The sequence below is a fragment of the Microchirus variegatus genome (assembly GCF_963457635.1).
Source record: "Microchirus variegatus genome assembly, chromosome: 22".
Classification (NCBI taxonomy): domain Eukaryota; kingdom Metazoa; phylum Chordata; class Actinopteri; order Pleuronectiformes; family Soleidae; genus Microchirus; species Microchirus variegatus.
Genome location: NC_139823.1, coordinates 12,127,319 through 12,146,895, shown reverse-complemented (window position 1 = coordinate 12,146,895; position 19,577 = coordinate 12,127,319). Strand labels below are relative to the sequence as shown.

General features: G+C 38.2%; 1 protein-coding gene across 1 annotated transcript in view; it reads left to right on the top strand.

Annotated features, from left to right (window-relative positions):
• The window catches only part of lrp1bb (low density lipoprotein receptor-related protein 1Bb), a gene marked incomplete at both ends in the record, with an annotated part of 246,847 nt that overhangs the window by 77,709 nt on the left and 149,561 nt on the right, over nt 1-19,577 (top strand). The window contains one exon of the mRNA XM_083909007.1: nt 6,919-7,056. Coding sequence (XP_083765133.1) covers nt 6,919-7,056 — 138 coding nt within the window. The remainder of the gene's footprint in view (nt 1-6,918; nt 7,057-19,577) is intronic.

Below are 19,577 nucleotides of genomic sequence, written 5' to 3'. Positions count from 1 at the left end.
AAAAATAAACAAACTCGTAATATTTCCCTCCGCTGCACTTGATTTCTCCGCACTATTCTATATCGGCTCATCTGTTGCTGGAGATGACGTATGAACTATTTGGTAAGAGTCCTGTGAGCTGTTCTGGCTCACATTCTCTCAGGGTGTTGCAATCACACACATTTTATGCAAATTGAGCCATTTCCTGTGAACTCTGCGCAGCCTCGGGATCTCATTCAATCAGCACAACTTTTCAAGTGAATTTGAGAAGCTGTCATATTTATTTTTTGTGGCAGTGTCCAAAGAAAACGACAAAGCCATATCGTACAACACTGACTCTACATCACCCAACTTATTTCCTAGTTTATGGTTGTGAAGATGCTGACATTGTTGCCAGATTGGACTACTTTTGTTTACGTCAGGCGGGAAAAAAAATACATTGGGTGGCCCACATTTGGCGAGTAAATAATGAAATCTATTAGGAATACACAGCTTAAAAGTGCACCTTTTTACGTGCAGCTGGCATTATTACTAATCTGGGACTGGCGCTAGGATGCCAGAGGTTCATGTTGCAATTTGTGTAGCCTATGGTTGACTTACTTACTGCACGCTCTTGTTGGTTGCAATTTGCATTTGCATTAATGTATGGTTATTTGATGCAGATGTGAAGCACTGGATGTGTTGTTTTCCATTGCATGTGTTATGATTTTACGGGTTTACACGGTTGTCTGGCAACTTTGAGGTTTGGACTAGGGTTTTTATTGGAATGGGCGGGTTCTAAAGATGTGATTGGGCTGGAAACCAATTTTATAGTATTTATATATATATATGTGCATATATATGCCTCAGATTTGAAAACAAATGTATGTGTGTGTGTGTATATATGTGTGTGTGTATATACCTGTGTATATATGTGTGTGTGTATATACGTATGCATATATGTATATTTATATATATATATGTATACAGAAATATATATATACACATTACACACACACATATATATATGTATGTGTATACATATTTGCATGTATGTTTATATGTATATATATAAATATATATATATATATGTATATGTATATGTATATGTATATATATATATATATATATATATATATATATATATATATATATATGTATATGTATATATACACAGTATTATTACCACAGGCATAGTTTCTGCTTAGTTCAACAACGCAAACCTATCTCAGCTCTGTGACATTTTGGCTCCTTTTCAAACTTACCGGAATGCTGTTCTCGATCATCATGCTCGTTATTTGATCACCTAATAATATTTAAGAGGTAAACTAAGAGTCGAGAGAGAGAAACAAATGTAGTGTATAAGATTTATCGCAAGAGACTCTGCTAATACTTGAAGCCATTAAGGGAAGTTGGTGCTGCCTCAGCTCGGGCATTACTGACACACTGATGACCAAATTTTACCATAAATTAGGAAAATGAAAGTATTATTATAAGGGAAAGAGTGAATCCTCATATATACACATACGTTCTGAGAATTGTCCTCGGGTGATTGATTATCTATTACTTTCTTTTAGGATTCCATTATTCCACACAAGCTGGCAGTGGCTCAGATTAACATGATTATCATAATGAACATACTGTAGCCGCAGACATTCCTCCCCAGAAGACTCTCATTTTCTATTAAATAGAGGTATTACTTTGGCACGACTGGTTCGTCCTCTCTCCTCAAAGTGGGCAAATAGCAGCAATTTTTAATCACCATGTCCTAAAATCTAAAAGGATTGGCTTTGCAGCACACAGACTGGAGTCTTCATTAAACCCACAGTGCAAAGGTGATGAACGTAATGAATAGAAATGCGCTTCCCTCTCTGGAGTTAATGGTTGTACAACTTGAAATATAAGGTTTTGACCTAATGGTGTGTGAAGGACTAACGTCACCTTACCTAGCATTATATTAGCACTGTCATTACAGCCGTGTTCATGCTGACTGTATAGTTCAGTGTGTTCCTGTGTTGTGTTCAGGAACAGCCTCGAGGATGGTTATTGATTTTGTCGATACTACGAAATGAAAAGGATTTAGGGTTAGAGCAACTGTGTGTTTTTTTCATCAGTGGAAGGACTGGCCACATTTGACCCTTGACCTTTCTGTACCACACTTGATTTTGCAGTTTTTTTTCACTGTAAAAATATGAAACTCCCATTAAGTCACGTGGAAACACTTTTTGGACATGAAACACAAGTTATTAAGTTTTCAAAAGTTGAACCAACAGCTATCGAATGTCTTAAACATACGATAAAACGATTATCATCAACTATGTTAATCATCCTTGAATCGGTGTGTTTTTCCCAATATTTTCTGGTTTCTTTGCTCCATTTGACAAATAAATCATTAAATAAATGAATAATTTTGGATTGTGGACAAAATAAGACAATCAAGAATATCATCATTTCCACGTTTGGGAAACACAGATTAACACTTTTTGACATTTTAGGGACCAAACAAATACTCGATTAATGAGGAAAATTATCGTTAGTTGCGGTCCTAGTTGTATGCAGGAATTCCGACTTATATTTACATTTTCAAAACCTGTGCCCCCAGTGGTAGTATAAAGGACAGCAATTTGGTACCTTGCATTTGATGTTGTCCAGTCGATTCACTGATGTTTGCACTGGTAGTTTGCTTAGTGTTTAAAGCATTGTACTTTGGTGTGGTTGATTCCCACATGAGACTTCTATGCTAATTTAAATTTTTATTGCCTAACCCTGTCTTCTTTTTTTTGCCCTAACCTCAGTCACCCTTGTGTTGTAGCAGATTGCTGTTATTTATACTACTGCCATGGGCGCTGATGTTTGATATTCAGGGTTTGAACCAAAAGACCCATATTTACGTTCTACTTGTTGTTCATTTAACTCCTGTCTGCAGTGGTTGAGTTTCGAGGTAAAGAAAAACAAAAAACAGGGGAATGAAGAGGCGGAGAAGCCAATTTCAAAGAGATGCTATACCTGTCCCCGAAATACCTGAGGCCACCATGACTGTAAAACTGTAATTATGCTGAAATGTGAGGCTGTGCTGACAAGTAATCCACAGAGGCCCGGAGAAACTGCGACAACAGTAAGAATAACGTGCCATTTGTTATCGTTCAAATAAATGGGGAATACGTTAATGCTGTGTGATATCCGCGCGACGTGCAAACAACAGTCCAGATGAGGAAAACAACAATTTAAAAACAATAGTAAATTTAGCCTGAAATTGTTCTGAATCTGCTGAGATTTAGGAAGATTAAATAGCGACATAAATAATAATAACAATAATGGAATTTGTAAGTTCAGCCGCCTCGAAATTTGTTACAGTGAACTTGCTGAACAGCAGCACCCGTAATTAATTAACAGTATTTGCACGAGATGGGATGAATTTTTATTTTAATTAATAGTTCTGTTATTGCAAAGTGAGACATTGATAAATATTGATGTGGAATTTAAATGGTCCCTGCTTTGCCTGAATAAGCATCTCACTGTAGTTTTTTAGGGGGTGGGACATCTGCCTTCCACTCAGGGTGTAATGATTCAACAGTTTTTTTTTTTTCAAAATATGCTTGCCTATTTCATTTCTCAGCATTATTCATTTATCAAACCATTACTGGGACAGCGCAGATTTTATCTAAAATTATTGCAGATTTATGCATCAGGCGGTAGCTAATACACTGGGGAGCAACTACAGCATTGCTTATCTGCTCTTATCTCTTTGTCTCTCTGTAAATCAGAAAACCCTCTTTCCCCCACGCTTGGAACAATGATTTGGACTTAAACAGTATGTTACTTGACAGCCTCGACGCACACATGTGAACACATGGTTCATTAAAATTCCTCTCCTGCTAGTTAAATGTAATTTATACGAACAAGGTTTCTGCGAAAAAAACACCATGATATGCACTCATGAATCATGACTCGTGCGATATGCTAAGGCTGGGCAGTGCAACAGTAATGACAACAATTCTGTTTGCATCAATAGTACTCGATCAAAATGAAATATTGGACCGAATGTTCATACATTTAATTGTTTAAAACCACGATTAATTGGTTTACGTCTTCTTAACCCAGAGGTCACGTGGTCGCTGGTGCCAATCCCAGTTGACACAGGGCAATAGGCGGGACAGATTGCCAGGCCATCACAGGGACACATGAGACTAATAACCATCCACTCTTACACTCATACCTATGGTCAGTTTAGAGTGTCCAATTTGCCTAATCCCTAGACTATGGGAGGAAACCATTTTCCTTTATGACCCAGCCTTATGATATATAATGTATTACATTTCACACATGCTGCTTCTGAAGGTCCTTGTCTAATTTCTTATCGCCTTAAATGGTCTTCCCGGACTTGTACTTGTCAGAGGACGTGTTAAACGGGAGAAAAAGTGTACCGTCCTGCACATATTCAGACTTTGAGAGATGGCCCACCTTCGCACAGTAGTGTGCGACTTGACGGGGAGATTGTGAGGGCCTCAGCCGTTGAGGGACCATCTGTGTACTCCTGCATGACAGATCAGAGCCACTGAATATTCATGGGCCATCCTCCCCCCTTATCACATTAGATTAGAACACATGTGGCGAGACAGCATGGGAAAAGGCTGACAACACTGTTATGTTGTCACAGACCCTTACAGTTGTGTGTTAAATGGCACATCAATAGCACGTTGCCAAAGTGACGTGCTGCAGTATGGCACTGGTTTGAAAGTTCTCTGTGTCAGTGTCCATATGTATGTGTGTATGTATATGTATATATATGTATATACATATGTTTATATATGTATATATGTGATGATTGATGATGATATGTGTATATATGTATATATATACATATATACACGTGTATGTATGTATATGTATATGTGTATATATTTATGTATGTATATGTGTATGTATGTACATATGTTTGTATATATGTATGTATGTATGTATGCATGTATGTGTATATGTACATACATAGATACATAGATAGATAGATAGATAGATAGATAGATAGATAGATAGATAGATAGATAGATAGATAGATAGATAGATAGATAGATAGATAGATAGATAGATAGAGAGATAGATATAGTTCCTCTGGACAAGATTAAATCCTTAAAATATAATATCCTTATAATAAAAAAAATATTTAAAACCACATACTGTGCACCTCTATAATATATTTTCATATTTGCACCTTTTTTTGAAAGGTGCACTTTTCATATCTCTCTAGATATAGGGAAAAAAAAAAAAAGAAAGACAAAAAAAACCTTTAGGGACGAGGCTGCCAGTTTGCTCATGTATGAAAAATGAACTCTCGGAGACAAGGTCACTTATATTTGACTTACCTAAATGTGGCATAAAAATAGTGTGAATCAATGGGGCCTGAAGAGATAGCCAAGGAAAATTCATTAAAGGAAAAAGATCTCCTATCACCATTTTGCAGCAATAAAATTCTTGGGAGGAGAAACTAATGTGAGCCATTATTGTGTCAATACAGAGGCATAGCTACTTGTCCACATATTGCGACCGTAAATCACAACGGGATGATGGCACCTTTTGAAGCCGCCGCGTTAATTGCGGCGCCTCGTACTTTAACAAAGTAGAAAATGGATGCTGTGAATAAGTGATACCTCAGTCAAAGTGGTCCAAGTGTGCTGGCATGTGACTTCTTATGGGGTGGTGGAACTCGGGGGATTGTTACGGATTCCATCGTGTGGGTGATAAATCTTCCCATTAAGTGGCTGCAACGGCACACTGGTAATTGATATCAATGTAGTTAAGGTGGAGATGTGACACATTTACAGTGGTGGCGCGGTGGTCAGCTGTGCTTTATGTGCTCTCGTGGCGGCCACATGAATGAGGGTCGCCCATGTGCCTCATGAATCCTTAAACAGCCGCTCCATGCTGGCAGAGAGAGCACTTTGTTATAGGACTATCCACCAGTGCGGCTTCCGAGCGGTGTAGCGAGCATCTGTTTTGTGTAAAGAACAATGCCGTGATGCATTTGCATATGCATATGCATCGGTTCTTCCGCCGCCCATAAAAGAGGTCATATAGTACATCAGCACTTTGAGAAAGCACTAAAAAATACTGAGGAAAAAATGTTTCATACACCCGCAAAAGAAAAAAGAAAAGAAAATTATAATGATGATGGAATATGCAATTCTTCTTCACATATGTTTTTTTTAGTTTCTTATGTTGACCCTTTTACACCTTAGCCTCAAAATGTCCATCTTGACTTTTTTTTTTTTTGCCTATTTTAACCGTAAAAAAGGCGATTTTTCCCGAATAACTTTCAATATTATCAGTTATTTACAATTTTACTGCATTTTAAAATACTGTATTAACAATTTAAATTGAAGAAAATCACAGTTGTACATGAGCACCATATTTTGCGTGTTGAATTCGACATTTGAATAAAAAGTATTAAACATATTAAAAGGTGCATTATGTCATAAATCTAAAGCAACAGGCCATAAAATCCTCCTTATATGTCACAGAGACTCAGGAATAATAGGCGCCACCTACTACAGTTTACCAATCATTGCAGTCAGTAGAGTCAGTAGATCTTAGTTACGTCTGAGCTACAATGGCGGCTAAAACGACTCGGTATTTTGCATTTGAGTGTAGTAACCATTTTTGGCCACATTCTTACATATGGCGGCATTTAAAATAACATTTGTTTGAGTCATTGTTTCAATGTCCAAAAAAATGGAAACTATATACAGGCGTCTTTCCTCTCTGGTGAAAAAGGCACTGATTTGCCGTCTTCCTGCAACAGCAAGAGTGAAATTACCGTAATAACCACGTTGACTTCGACGTGCAACTTCTCAGCTTTCAGAAACCACTGAATTTTTTGGATATATCTACACTCGTTAAAGGGTTAAGGAACACAGCTGCAATGACATGGTGAAGATGTTTGACGCTGTTGTTTCTCTGTTCCAGGTGCACATGAGGTGGTGATCAGATGTCCCCTGAATCACATACAGTGCATCGGCACGAAAAAATGCATCCATTTCAACAAACTTTGCAACGGGGCTCGAGACTGTGACGACGGCTACGATGAAGGAGTTCACTGTCGAGGTAAGAGATAATGATGTTTTCATATCCTTTCACCTTGGCTTTAGAGTACATCATCTAATAAACACTCCTACTATCTCGCTGAGTAATTAGATCAGCTCGTGTTTGTATTAGGATTGTGTAAGTTATTTAACCAAGTGAATCTGAATTGTATTTTTAAAACATAGCGGTGGATGTTTGACATTATGTTTGCTGTTAATGTGATTTGCATAAAACAAGTATATTATTACAAAATTCAATTACATTTCAGCAGAGGTGTGTTTTCGTGTAGATTCCGCATGCACACAGACGAGCGCGCTTTTTTAATCTGCTCATTTTGTACATCTACATTCGCCCCTGTTGTGCTTAATTTCAAGTAACGAGTGAAGTTACGACACGGTGGCTTAACTTGGCACTCCGTTTCTTTGTTCCCACCGGTTGCCAAGGTTACATCTCATCATCTTCACTGTCCGGTCGGGCAACAGAGGCAAGCAGAACAATAGGCGTTGTTTTTGTTGTTGTCACATTCTTAGCAACTGCACCATGCCGCTATGAACACCTGGTTTCTGTGATAAGGCAGCCTGTGCCTCGTGATTGTTTTAGACTTGGCACAACGTTAGGTCCTGTCTGACGGAGACCGCAACCTTATTTGACCTGTAAGACATGCTGGGATTTGTCTCTATGTGAGTGCTATATGTGCAAAGAAAACAGTAGCCTCTGATCCAAAGCTGTGAAGAGTCGAAAGGCATATTTGTCGGGCAGAGAACAGAAAACTGTTACTCCAGTGTTTCTCTCCCCACACTAATGCTTGCACTGGAGGTGGAGCGCCTGCTGTGAGGATAGAGCTGAATCGATATTGACTGATGTGCAAAAGTGTTGTAGGGATGTGCTGTACAGTGAAGAAGTTTTGGTTTAAAAGTTGCCATTGATGTTTCTAAAGCGCATACAGGATAAATTGTTTGCACGGCCTTGCTGTAGAGCCACATAAAGGGCAGACTTGGGGAGTCATGGAAAACATGGAAAGGCATTACATAATGGGATACAAAAAAAGGTGTTCATGACAAGTGCACATAGGGTGTGTGTTTTCCATTTGCCTTGTAAAGAAGCACATTTTATTTGTGCTTTGTAAAGTGAGCTATGGTGTTAAAGGAGACACATTATGCAAAATCTACTTTTTAATAATTTTAATACTTACATTTAGGACTCTGGAGGCCCTATGAGTAGGCAAAGAGTGAAAATGATGAGTCATGTTTTTGTGGTTCACCTCAGTCTAATGTGAGAGTGCAGACGAGGGCAAAAGTATCTGGAAGAATGGAAGTCTGTGATTCTACTCTTGGCTGCACAGTGCAGCTCAGAGTTCTACACAAACTTCCAGCCTCAGAGGATTTACGTGTGTCCAGTGGATAGATTTTATATATGATGGCAATGTGCCGGTTAGAGTCGGTAAATTATGGCTTTTCCAAATGGTAACTGCTGTTAGCTGCCGGAGCCTCAGTGACGCTGATGTAGTTTCCTTTGTCTCATTTGCATTTAAAGAGACGGGCACTCAAAACAGAGCGTTCTGAACAGGGCTTTTTTGGCAGGGTGATTGAACTGTTGTGGTGCTTCATCCTTAAGGTATTTTGACTGCATGCATGTCACAGACATGTTCATTAGGACACCAGGGAACTAGGTTAACTTGGAGAAATAGGGTATAATTTGAGTCCTTTAAAGTCATGTGTAGTGCCCTATTATTGGATGTATGTAGGATAATGTCTGAATTTGTTTAATGAAAAGCAAGATCTTCTTGAAAATACACACAGCGGTCAATTTTTTGCCAGTCACATTGTTTTGTTTGAAGGAAAGTAATTTCTTTCCTCTGGTCTTCATTTTACGTTTGTATAAAAGTACGGAAAAAAGTAATCAAGTTACATTACTTTAATATTGTGGTACTTAGGTGGTAATTAGATAATTAACTATATATTTTTAAAGTAACCCAGGGTTACTTTGGAGAGCAGAACTCTGTCTCTAAAAAAAATGCTGAATTGTTTCTCAGCACATTCACAGGGTGATCGTCATGGTTAATATCCAAATGTCTGTTCATCCAAGTGAATGAAAATAACTGAATAAGAGTTCGGTATTCATGGTTCAAATACACACTGCAATCATGTTTGGATTAATGAAAAGGCAAAGATTCCACCTGGGAGAAAATGCCTAAGTCAGCCCTAATAGAACACATCGGCAGATTTTTGCAGGGAGACTAAAATATTTCTCATTATTTGAGTTATTCTGCAAATGTGTGTCAACACACAGGGAGCAAAATGGCAGCTAATCCACCAGTAATGGCAGAACACGGTGATTAAAAAGTAAACCAGGATTTCATCATGAAGATGAATCCTTACACTTTCTGAATTTTGATGCTAAAGATTTTCTGAAATAGTTTTACCGCATATAGTTGCAGATTGTTACTCAAGAGTTATCTTATTATTATTATCATTATTATTATCATTCACCAAGTAAACTGAGCTGCAAAAACCATAATACAAGTAAATAAAGGGATTGTTTACTCATGTTAATTAATGTACATACACCTACACATCACCGTTCAATTGCTCCTATTTAAGGTATACGCATCGTTGACTTCAATTCTCATAATGCAGCTTAGTATATTAATACCTCTTACACTACAGCCATAATGTAAGTTAAATCTAATTTTTATTACACATTATCTTGTATATTCTTTCACCAAAGAACGGTGTGACTAAATTCCTTAAGACGCAAATTCGCAGTTGCTTCTGTGTGCCATGCACTTCTCTTTGAGACATTGTGGGTCCTCTTAAATAACCCTGTGACATTTTATTATTATTATTATATTTTTTTCTTTTGTTTTTACCACTGATTCATTTCCGTTGGCTTCTCTTCAAAGTCTGGCCTTTTACGTTATTGCTCTGAGCTCAACAGTCCTAATCTAGTGAATAGTAGACATCCCTTTTTTTGTTTTTTTCCCTTGTCTGTCTGAAGTCATCCCATACATCTCTTGCGGGTGCACAGGTAACATGACACCTCCTGTGTTTTCGATGCCTTTGAAAGACACCGATATGGAAGTATCTGTGATCAGAATGCTGACAATCCTTCTTGTAATGCGCCACGTTTGTCAGCTGCCTTGAAAGCCTCCCTTCTCTCTCAAGAGGACAAATTAATCTCATCATTTATTTTTCCTACATTCACTTCATATTAATGAACTGCAGTGCTGTAGTGCGGGGGCCCCCTCACCCTCTTTTTGATTTCACTCAGGAACACACGTTGAACACTTAATGCTTCACAGGACTAACTAAACTCACTGGGAAGCAGCAGAAATCGAGGTCACCAAAGAGAAGTTTTTCGGCAACCAGCTGGGTCTCTCTTGTAAAACTTTTCCCCCCCTCCCCTTTCTGTCCACCTCTTATGAATATACATGCAGAACTCCCTGAGAGGACTTGATATGAAGGTGCCCTGATGGAAAAATCACCAAACTCTTTTCGTTCACCTTCAGGAGACTTGCTCATTCTAAATCACAGGCTCTCGGGCTGTGCGGCAGAATCTCTGAAGTCTCTGCTGCTCACACTTAATAAGATAATGTCATCATTAACTAAACACAATTTAGCTTCTGACCTTGTATTCTAAAGTCGCTCATGGAAACGTTGTGTAAATACTTAACACTCATGGCCTTATGGTTTTTGAAAAAAATATCCTATGTACTTTACTTACGCCTTCTCCAACGTACTTTACTTACGCCTTCTCCAACGTACTTTACTTATGCCTTCTCCATCGTACTTTACTTACGCCTTCTCCAACGTACTTTACTTACGCCATCTCCAACGTACTTTACTTACGCCTTCTCCAACGTACTTTACTAGCGCCTTCTACAACGTACTTTACTTACGCCTTCTCTAACGTACTTTACTTACGCATTCTCCAAAGTACTTTACTTAAGCCTTCTCCAATCTACTTTACTGACGCATCTCTATCTCATCTCTCTGTTGTTCGTTTGGTGTGTTTATAGCGTGTGTTCTGCGTTACTTATTGATAGAAATACAACGTTTATTTTATTGTTTTGTTGTGTGGTGCACACAACAAAACAATAAAATAAACTTTGTAAAAACTTTTAAAGCTTAAGTTGTATATAGATACAGCGTATCTACAGCGTTGTGGGTGTGATTCTGATTTAAATATCACTGGCAACATCTTTATCTTTACCACAAAAGATCACATGAAAATAAAGCAAAAAAGCAGTGACAGTACTCAGAAATAGTCTAGTCATACCCATAGTTGTAACAAGGATATTTTTTAAGTTACTGTTGCCTTTCTATCATTTCCATCCAGCGTGGTCATTCTCCGCTGACCTCTGGCATTGAATACGAGACATTTTTGCTCAGAAAACTGCAGCTCACTGGGCAGTTTCTCTTTTACCGAATCATCCTCTTATAATATACCTTTGAGATGGTTGTGTGTGTGTGTGTGTGTGAAAATCCCAGCAGATCAGCAGTTTCCGAAGTACTACCAGTCTGTCTCGCACCAACGGAGCAGGGACCCTTTTGCCGAAAAATGTGTTGCATAAAATTGGGTGACATATTAAATTGGCCCTGCAGTGCATACATTATGGCATTCTATAAATGCTTTTTTTCCACATTAGTTCTACTTATTATGTTTCATTTTTTTATATGTTGACATAATTATATCATAGCTGATAGTTTATTGTGCAACACAAAGGGGGAAACACAGCCGAGTTTGTGTGAATGCGCGGGAAAGAAAATACAGTCTTAGCTTTACGACTGGCACAGGTGATAAAACATCAGTTTTTATGGAGAATGTGGTTCACAATACAGTGCTTTATCTGCTCATTTGGTATTTGTCCACTGTCCTTTTCGGGAGCTCACGAGGGCTCATTTCCACCGCCCAACTTGGTTTGTTGTGTAAAGAAAAGAAGAATAAGCTAAATTTACTATTTAGTTGATGCGGAAAATAATGTTTAGATGCCCAAATAATGGTAACACAGTATGTTAGTAAGCACCTAGCTAATGGTAAAGATGTGTTCCTTAATCTAAAGTGTGATTGGTGAGTACCACTGGGCCCAATCAGAATTGTAGGGGAAACACTAGTAAATATATATTTTCAAAAGTGACTAATGCAGACTCTTGGAAAACCAGCTAATAGGAGCATTGCCATCACTTTAATCTGACATCAAACACCAAGCACAAGTAGTTACAGTAGTTGCATTAGAGTTGATGATTTAGGCCTTATCAACAAGGAAACAAAACAAAACATTTTTTTTTTGTCGTTTTGAAAAGGTTTCCCACAAGCGAAATGTCTCCATCCACATAAAACCGACCTAAAACGACTCAAAACACTAGTACCATATTCCAGGCCTACAAATGATGTGATACACATTATAATGTCTATAATCATAGAGACAGAATGAACCAAGACAGGGAAATAAAGAAAGTAAATAAAAGTTATAATCAAGCACAGACCAAGCAACAGTGTTGCCAACTTAGTGACTTTGTCGCTATATTAAGCGACTTTACAGACCCCCGGAAGCTTTTGTTTTTCCCAAAAAGCGACCAGTGACAAAATCTAGCGACTTTCAGGCATAAACATAAACTACTTTCCAAGAGGGAAATCTCCAGTTCTGTCGCACGAGTGAACTTCATCCAGCCGTATTTACTGCAGGCGGAGAGTCAGTCTGACTGTAGACACAGAGAAAGAAGAGAATCACTGTGACCGCACAGACAACACAAAGTCACAGACAAGAAAACGAGCTGTGGATGTGCAGTGCGGCTGACTGTGTGCAGAACCATCACTAATCTGCATTGTTCATTCAAGTAGAAATAGAGTCTGTGAAAATAGGTTACGAGTCATTTTCACTGTTAATCTTCAACACTTCACGCCCATGTCTGAATTCGCTGAGGACAGGACATGTTCTCGTCTCTTTTCAGGGTTGACTTTAGTTACTTTTCAATGAAAGTAGTTGGCAACACTGCCAAACAATCACCGCACACAAGAGAAGGAAGACAATAACTGCAAAGATAGAGGCAGCTAGAGCTGCAACTAACAATGTTTGTAATTGATTAATCTGGCCATTGTTTTCTTGATTAATCATCGTTTGGTCCATAAAATGTCAGAAAATGTTAAAAAACGTTGATCAGTGTTTGTCAAACCTGGAAATGACGATGTTCTCGAATGTCTTCTTCTTTGTTATGTGGAGCAAAGAATCTAAGACAATATTCACATTTAAGAAGCTAAAACAATCAGAGATCTTGGTTTAATAATGAAAAAAGCTTCAAACCGATTATCAAAGTAGTTGACGATTAATTTAGAAATTGATTAATAATCGATTAATGCCAGCACAGAGAGGTTGGACTATGACATTGTTTTCCCAAAGTACCGTATACGAAAACACAATGCCGACGTTTTGAGATTTTCCCACTTTTTCCAAAAAAACAACATTTCAGGTCTTACAAACCGCTATTTCTGTGTGGATGAAATAGCAATATGAAACAAAAAAAAACTTTGCATATCCACCTACACTCATTTCCATGTGGGCAGGCCCTTAGTATGGTTGTCAAGGGATGTTATAAAAATTTAATTATAGGTCCAAATGTCAACCTATTTTGTTCTCTCATTCTTTTTTCCTTTAAGTCTTTAGTCGCTCTTACAGCTGTCGTGTTTGAAAGTGAATAGCTATGTCCTGCCCTGTAATATTGGTGCATTTATAGTCTTCAGGACTAATGATTCTGGCAGTTAAGTGCCCTCTTATTTTTCTCACTTTTACCTTCTCTTAACTTAAACTTAAACTAATATGCATTAATTTTCCTTACTGTGAATTTGAGTGAGCGAAAGTTCAAGAAACATTGACAAATATTAAAAGCGCAGACGCGCCGTTCGGATGTTATGCCTCCACTGACATTTAGACAACACAATCATAACCACGCTGGTATTTGTATTCCTATCTATGCACAGCGCACAAGTGCATTCGTCATTTATAACCTCATTTAATAATAGCTCCTAATTGCTTGACATTTAAAGCAAAACCAGTCCATTTGTTGATGCTGCTTGGAAGCGAGAGATAGACAAAAAAAAAATACAATACACATAAACTCCATTGCTATAATTCATGCTTTGTAACTCTCCTAACCTTAAAAAATGAGGCCTGTAAAACAAGTGCTAGTCAGCAGCTGGAGGAGACAGACACAATACTGCTGTCTCACATGCTGCATTTTCCAAAAGCCCTACTATAGTGTTCTATTTAAGCTTTTAAAACATGTGCTTAGTCTCTCATTGCCAATGAAAGAGCCGCTTCACTGCGCACAATACAAGCATGGCTTCCACAGCTTTTGCTTTTGCTCTCCCTATTCCATTTCATCCCACTGTAAGCTCTGATTTTCTACCCCCAGGAAGGAAGTTTGGTCGTCTCAGATCTTTTATTTTCTCTCATTTTGCCAAACCTTCAAGCATGTTGTCTTTGGGGAAAAATGATCAGTCGTCCGTATCGACCGTCTTATTTACACCACTCTTGTCTAAATCTGTTGTCTAAATTAGTTGTAATTGGGGGGCCATGTCTTTCTATAGTCTGTGCCACGGATTAATACAATAGATGTTCCAACTGTTTCCCCTACCTGGTACATGTCAAAAGACACACATGCGGTGAAGGTCCACTTAGTTATGGTGTTGTAAGCATGAGGCTGTTCCCATTACCCTTAGGAATGTGCAAAACTTGGTAATGGAAACTAAAAACCTCTCAAATATCACTGAAACATTCTTACACTCTCATGAGGTGGTTTTTCCAGAGTAGTGCCAATTGAGATCACTGTTCCAAAACCATGCAAATGCAAAATGCTTTCGGCCGTCTTCCTCAAAGTGGAATCTCGACTTTACGATAAATACGGCAAGAAAAACCTTGTGTTTTCAAAACAAAAAAAAATGAGGCAGACATTTTTCAGCCGTTTCCAACTGTTTCCCCCCCTCCATATCCCTCGGAGAAAGGTTAACGATGCCACTTACCTGTGATTATTAAGTGAAAACCTCCCATTGACGTCTGATTACATCATTAAACAAGAAGGCTCTTGTGTATTATGATGGGGTGATCTGCATAATAATGCAGGACAAGGCTGAGAATTCCAACACAAAATAAAGACAGATTGTATCTTAGTGTGATATTGCAGATATATCATTGAACCCAATTCACTTTTGAGGCATTTGATTGAAACTTATTACAATCTCTTAGTGTCTGCCACAACTACACATCACTTCTTTTGGAAAAACTGTTGATTTAAGAGTTCTTAAACTGTGTTGAACAACACAACACAAATCTTCTTTTGCTTTTGGTTGCCTCACTCCATGTTGCAGTAAATACCGTTTTCCTGGTCCTGCCTGGTTTAGTGGTGTCTTTTATGTATTTGGTCTCAGTCATATACTGTACATCAGGTAATCACTAATTGCATCCTAATGATATTTTAGTCTTTGTGAGACTTTGTTTTGTTGCTCTGCCGGTTGGCGTTCAAATGTACTCGACCTCCAAAGGGAATTTGAGCGTGCAATGTTCGCCGCTCAGTCAGGCCGATCTGGTATGATGTGCATGAACTGCTCGTCCTCTATAGACATATCTAATTTCTGTTTATTCATTTCCGTCTATTTGTTGTTTTATTGTTTTATGCACTCACCCATGTAGAACAGCGGAATTCAATGAGTGCAATTGTGTTTGCTTGTGCAACCACAGTAATTAAGACGCCCATTAACCACACATTATAGCTTTGTTTCAACAACGTATTGAGCATCACCTCTACTGTTAATCACCTTCCAGAGCCGTTATTTTAGGTGCCTCACTTCCGATCAGAAGACCAATAGTCGTTGTGGGTCAGTTTATCCTCCTCTAATATAAAGTGATTTCTTTCGGTAGTCTCATGTAATTTGTTTCTTTGAATTCTTTATATTCTTGGGTGAAGGCTACTGGCTTTGCAATTCACTTCATCTTTGTCCTGGCTTGCCACCTCCAGTCCAAACGTTCTGTCATGGATAATAGTTATTTTCTTTTCCCATCTGGTTTTCATCAAGGATACTGGCTTACATTCATTCAGCATTTAGTTGACTTTGAACACCTTCTATAGAAAGGTGGGAGAACTTCCTGCATCTAGGCAACCACTTGCCTTGATAATCTTGTTACCTTTTGACAGCTTGACCTGAACTGCACAATTGGTAGTGATGTTATCTCCGTGCCCATTATGGGAAGGTTGCTCTAAGGAGACTAGTGAAGTATTTACTTGTATCTCCTTAATTGCTTTAGCACAGGGCTTCTCAGCTTCAAGAGCTTTTCTCTCCTTAGTATACTCGATAGATGGGTTGGACGTTTCAGTGAACAAACAAAAAAATTGCAGCCTCCACCTTAAGTTCCTTCACCTGACTCTTGTGTAAAAACATTTGTAAATCACAAAATCTTTGGTTCATTGCAGACATCAGTATTCTGCCAGAGTGAATATTGAATAAAGTTCCTCTTTGATGTTTAACCCTTAGAACACAAAGCATTTAGGCTGCTTTTTTCCCCATTACTGTGTTAATGTATAGCATACACTATATAAGAATGTACACTATACACTGTTGGCCTTGTCCTCATAGGAGAACCCGTTTTGGCTCCAGGAAGAAACTTTTTATCCAAGTTCCACCTGGAACCCTTTTGGCGGGTTCTACCAAAAACCCTTTTAAAACCCTTTATTCAGGAAAGGGATTTTTAAGGGTTCTCTGGATCAAAATGGTTCTTACTGAAACCATTCGTGTTACCAAGAACCCTTGAAAAACTGTGGGAAATAAATTGTGTTCCTGTTCTCGTGGATGGTTTTAGTGTAAGGCTTTCTCCATGTTGTTAAAGATAACAGTTAACCAAAAGTCAAGCTGTGAACAAATGATGGGATCGTAAAGCAGGGGTCGGCATGAGGGGCACAGGATGACATGTGTGGGTCATAAAGAAAGTGGGTTGTCTTGTTGTAACTTGCTTTGATGTGACTGTATATATGTTTGAGCTCTCTGAAGCAACTTCAGAGAACATTTAGACCAGCTTCGGTGACAGATTCTCTCCTTCATGCATGAAGTAAAGACACGATTTAACCAACACCGATGACTCCAATGAAATTTCTTTCACAAAACCCTTTTTAGGGAAAGGGTTTTTCAGAAGCAAAGGCCTATCTCTCCCCCTCCCTCGCTCTCTCTGAGTGAGAGCTGCATATTAATTAGCCATGTGTATTCTCCGTGATCGTCAGCTGATTGGCTGAAAAAGCAACAAAAGCTCTGGAATGTGAGATCGCCACACCCAAACTAGGAGCGATTCACAGCGATAAAACAACCTTAATTCAAACACAAATTTTATGGTTTGAAGACCCACAATACTGTGATTTGAAGCATGTAGTGGCTTCTTCAAAACTTCAACTTGTGTAATTTTGAAAAAACGGAAATCCCTAATTTTGAAAAAAAACAACCTTTTTCCTGTTTTTTCTCGTTTTGCGCTTTGCCGACTTGTTCCCGCTTGGTCCGTGGCGGGTCACAAATGGTTTCAGGTAGAACCTCAGCCCTTGTAGAAGAACCCTTTTGGAGCCCTTATTCCAAGAGTGTTCTAAGAGTTGTCTTTTATCCTTTTTTTCAGTGCAACCTAGACAATCTGATAAAAAAGAAATGTTCCCCAAGTATATAAACACCTGAGCAAAAAGTACTCAAAAAGTTGAAAATCAAATTGAATTAGTTAAATTTGGAAATAGGTCACAGTTCAAAGTTCACTTGGATTATTTTTATGAACAAAAATAGGGAAAAATTGTCTATTTTGTGACGCTATATCAAGACTAAACATTTGATATAAAATGGGTCATAACTTTGACACTTAAGAAGACGAAAAAAACACATTTTGTAAAGCCTGAATATGTGACCTATAAACACACATTTATGTGAGTGTTTGCAGCTTGTATTTTGTCAAATTGCTTATTAGCTTGTGTTTTATCCGTTTACATGGGTTTTCATAAGTTGCATCTGGTCCGTGTGACATTAATTTCAACATCCCGGGTCTGCACAGACCCTTCGCGGATTTCCGCCCAACTCCACCAGTTTAATTCCACACGGACTTGTTGTGCCATCTGCGCATAATCTCTGTAGCACTTAACACTTTTCAGTCCAGAAGGTTGTCTATTTTGGTCAAAAGAGACAACAAAGACGAGGGGGTAACTGAGGAAACTTTGATTTGAGGTTATACGAGGAAGTCCACCAATACCCACACATGTACAAGTCAACACTCCAAGACAAGGAAAAATTGTAAAAATCGAAAATAAAACTCTCTATATATAGATACTGTAATGTTGGCAATGAAAAATCTTACATAGCTACTTTATTTTGGATGTGATCGTCAATCTGTACTGAAGTCATCACAGCGAAACGTCCTCGAAACATGATGAAATATTAAATAAGTAATACATTTTACAGCAGATTGACTGATTTTACTGATTTGACATGCTCGATAAAATATTTACATTACCACGTCGAGACACAGTTTGTCAAAGGCTACGTGTTTGCAGTCCTCTGAATGCCATTGAGTCAGGTAGGGTGTCGATTTTGGAGGTTTAAAATTAAAGATGATGTGAAAGTGTGAAATTATAGTCCCTCAGTTCGTCTTCTTTGCCAAAACACACGCTATGATTGCATACGAATAAAATCTATGATTGTGACTCCTGATAATAAAAATCATACAGATAACAAAAGTGCAGTTCCTAATGATACACCGCTCTGAAAATAAAATAATCAGGCTAAAACATACACCCTCTGCCTCTGAACAATATTCAATTCGCTCACTTGATTAGCTTTTCATGAAAACACCTCAAACACAGTCTGAAGGAGCCTATAAGTGATGCTCCTCTTACAAAATGATAAACCATTAATAAAGCCCAGTATTCTTTTTTTTTTAGTCTTCTTCACTCGATTGAAAACTATCACAAACTGTCGCATATTAACATATTTATTACAATTCTGCTTTGTCAAAGTGTCTCTTTAGTGGAGGAGCCAAGGTTGCAATTTTCTCTTAATTTTAAATATTATTTGAGTTTTCAAAAGAAATACGTTCGATGGCTTGAAGGTAATTCTTCGACTGTTTTCAAAGTGTTAAATACATTAACCGTACCTTGAATTCGGCGTTAATGTTCCTGCTTTTGCTGTTGAATTTCCAAGTGTTGTTTTCATTTTGATTGACTGCCAGGCCCCGCTGCCTACAAACAGACACACAAACAACACAAACACAAACAAACAGCAGACACTGGCAATCAATATTGCATGCATCTTACTTTGTTGTTTCAGCCTGGGCGAGATATTGTCACTCATATCATTACTTCGCCTAATATGAGGAAACAATCTGGTGTCATCCAAGCCTATTACAGCAGATTTTCTTCCTCAGGAGTGGTTAGAATTAAAATTTTATTGTTTGTCGGAAGATTTCTACACCCACTCCCGTGATATTTCTGCCAGTATTTAAGGGCATGTCAGAATCCTGGCAGTGCACCAGTTCCCAA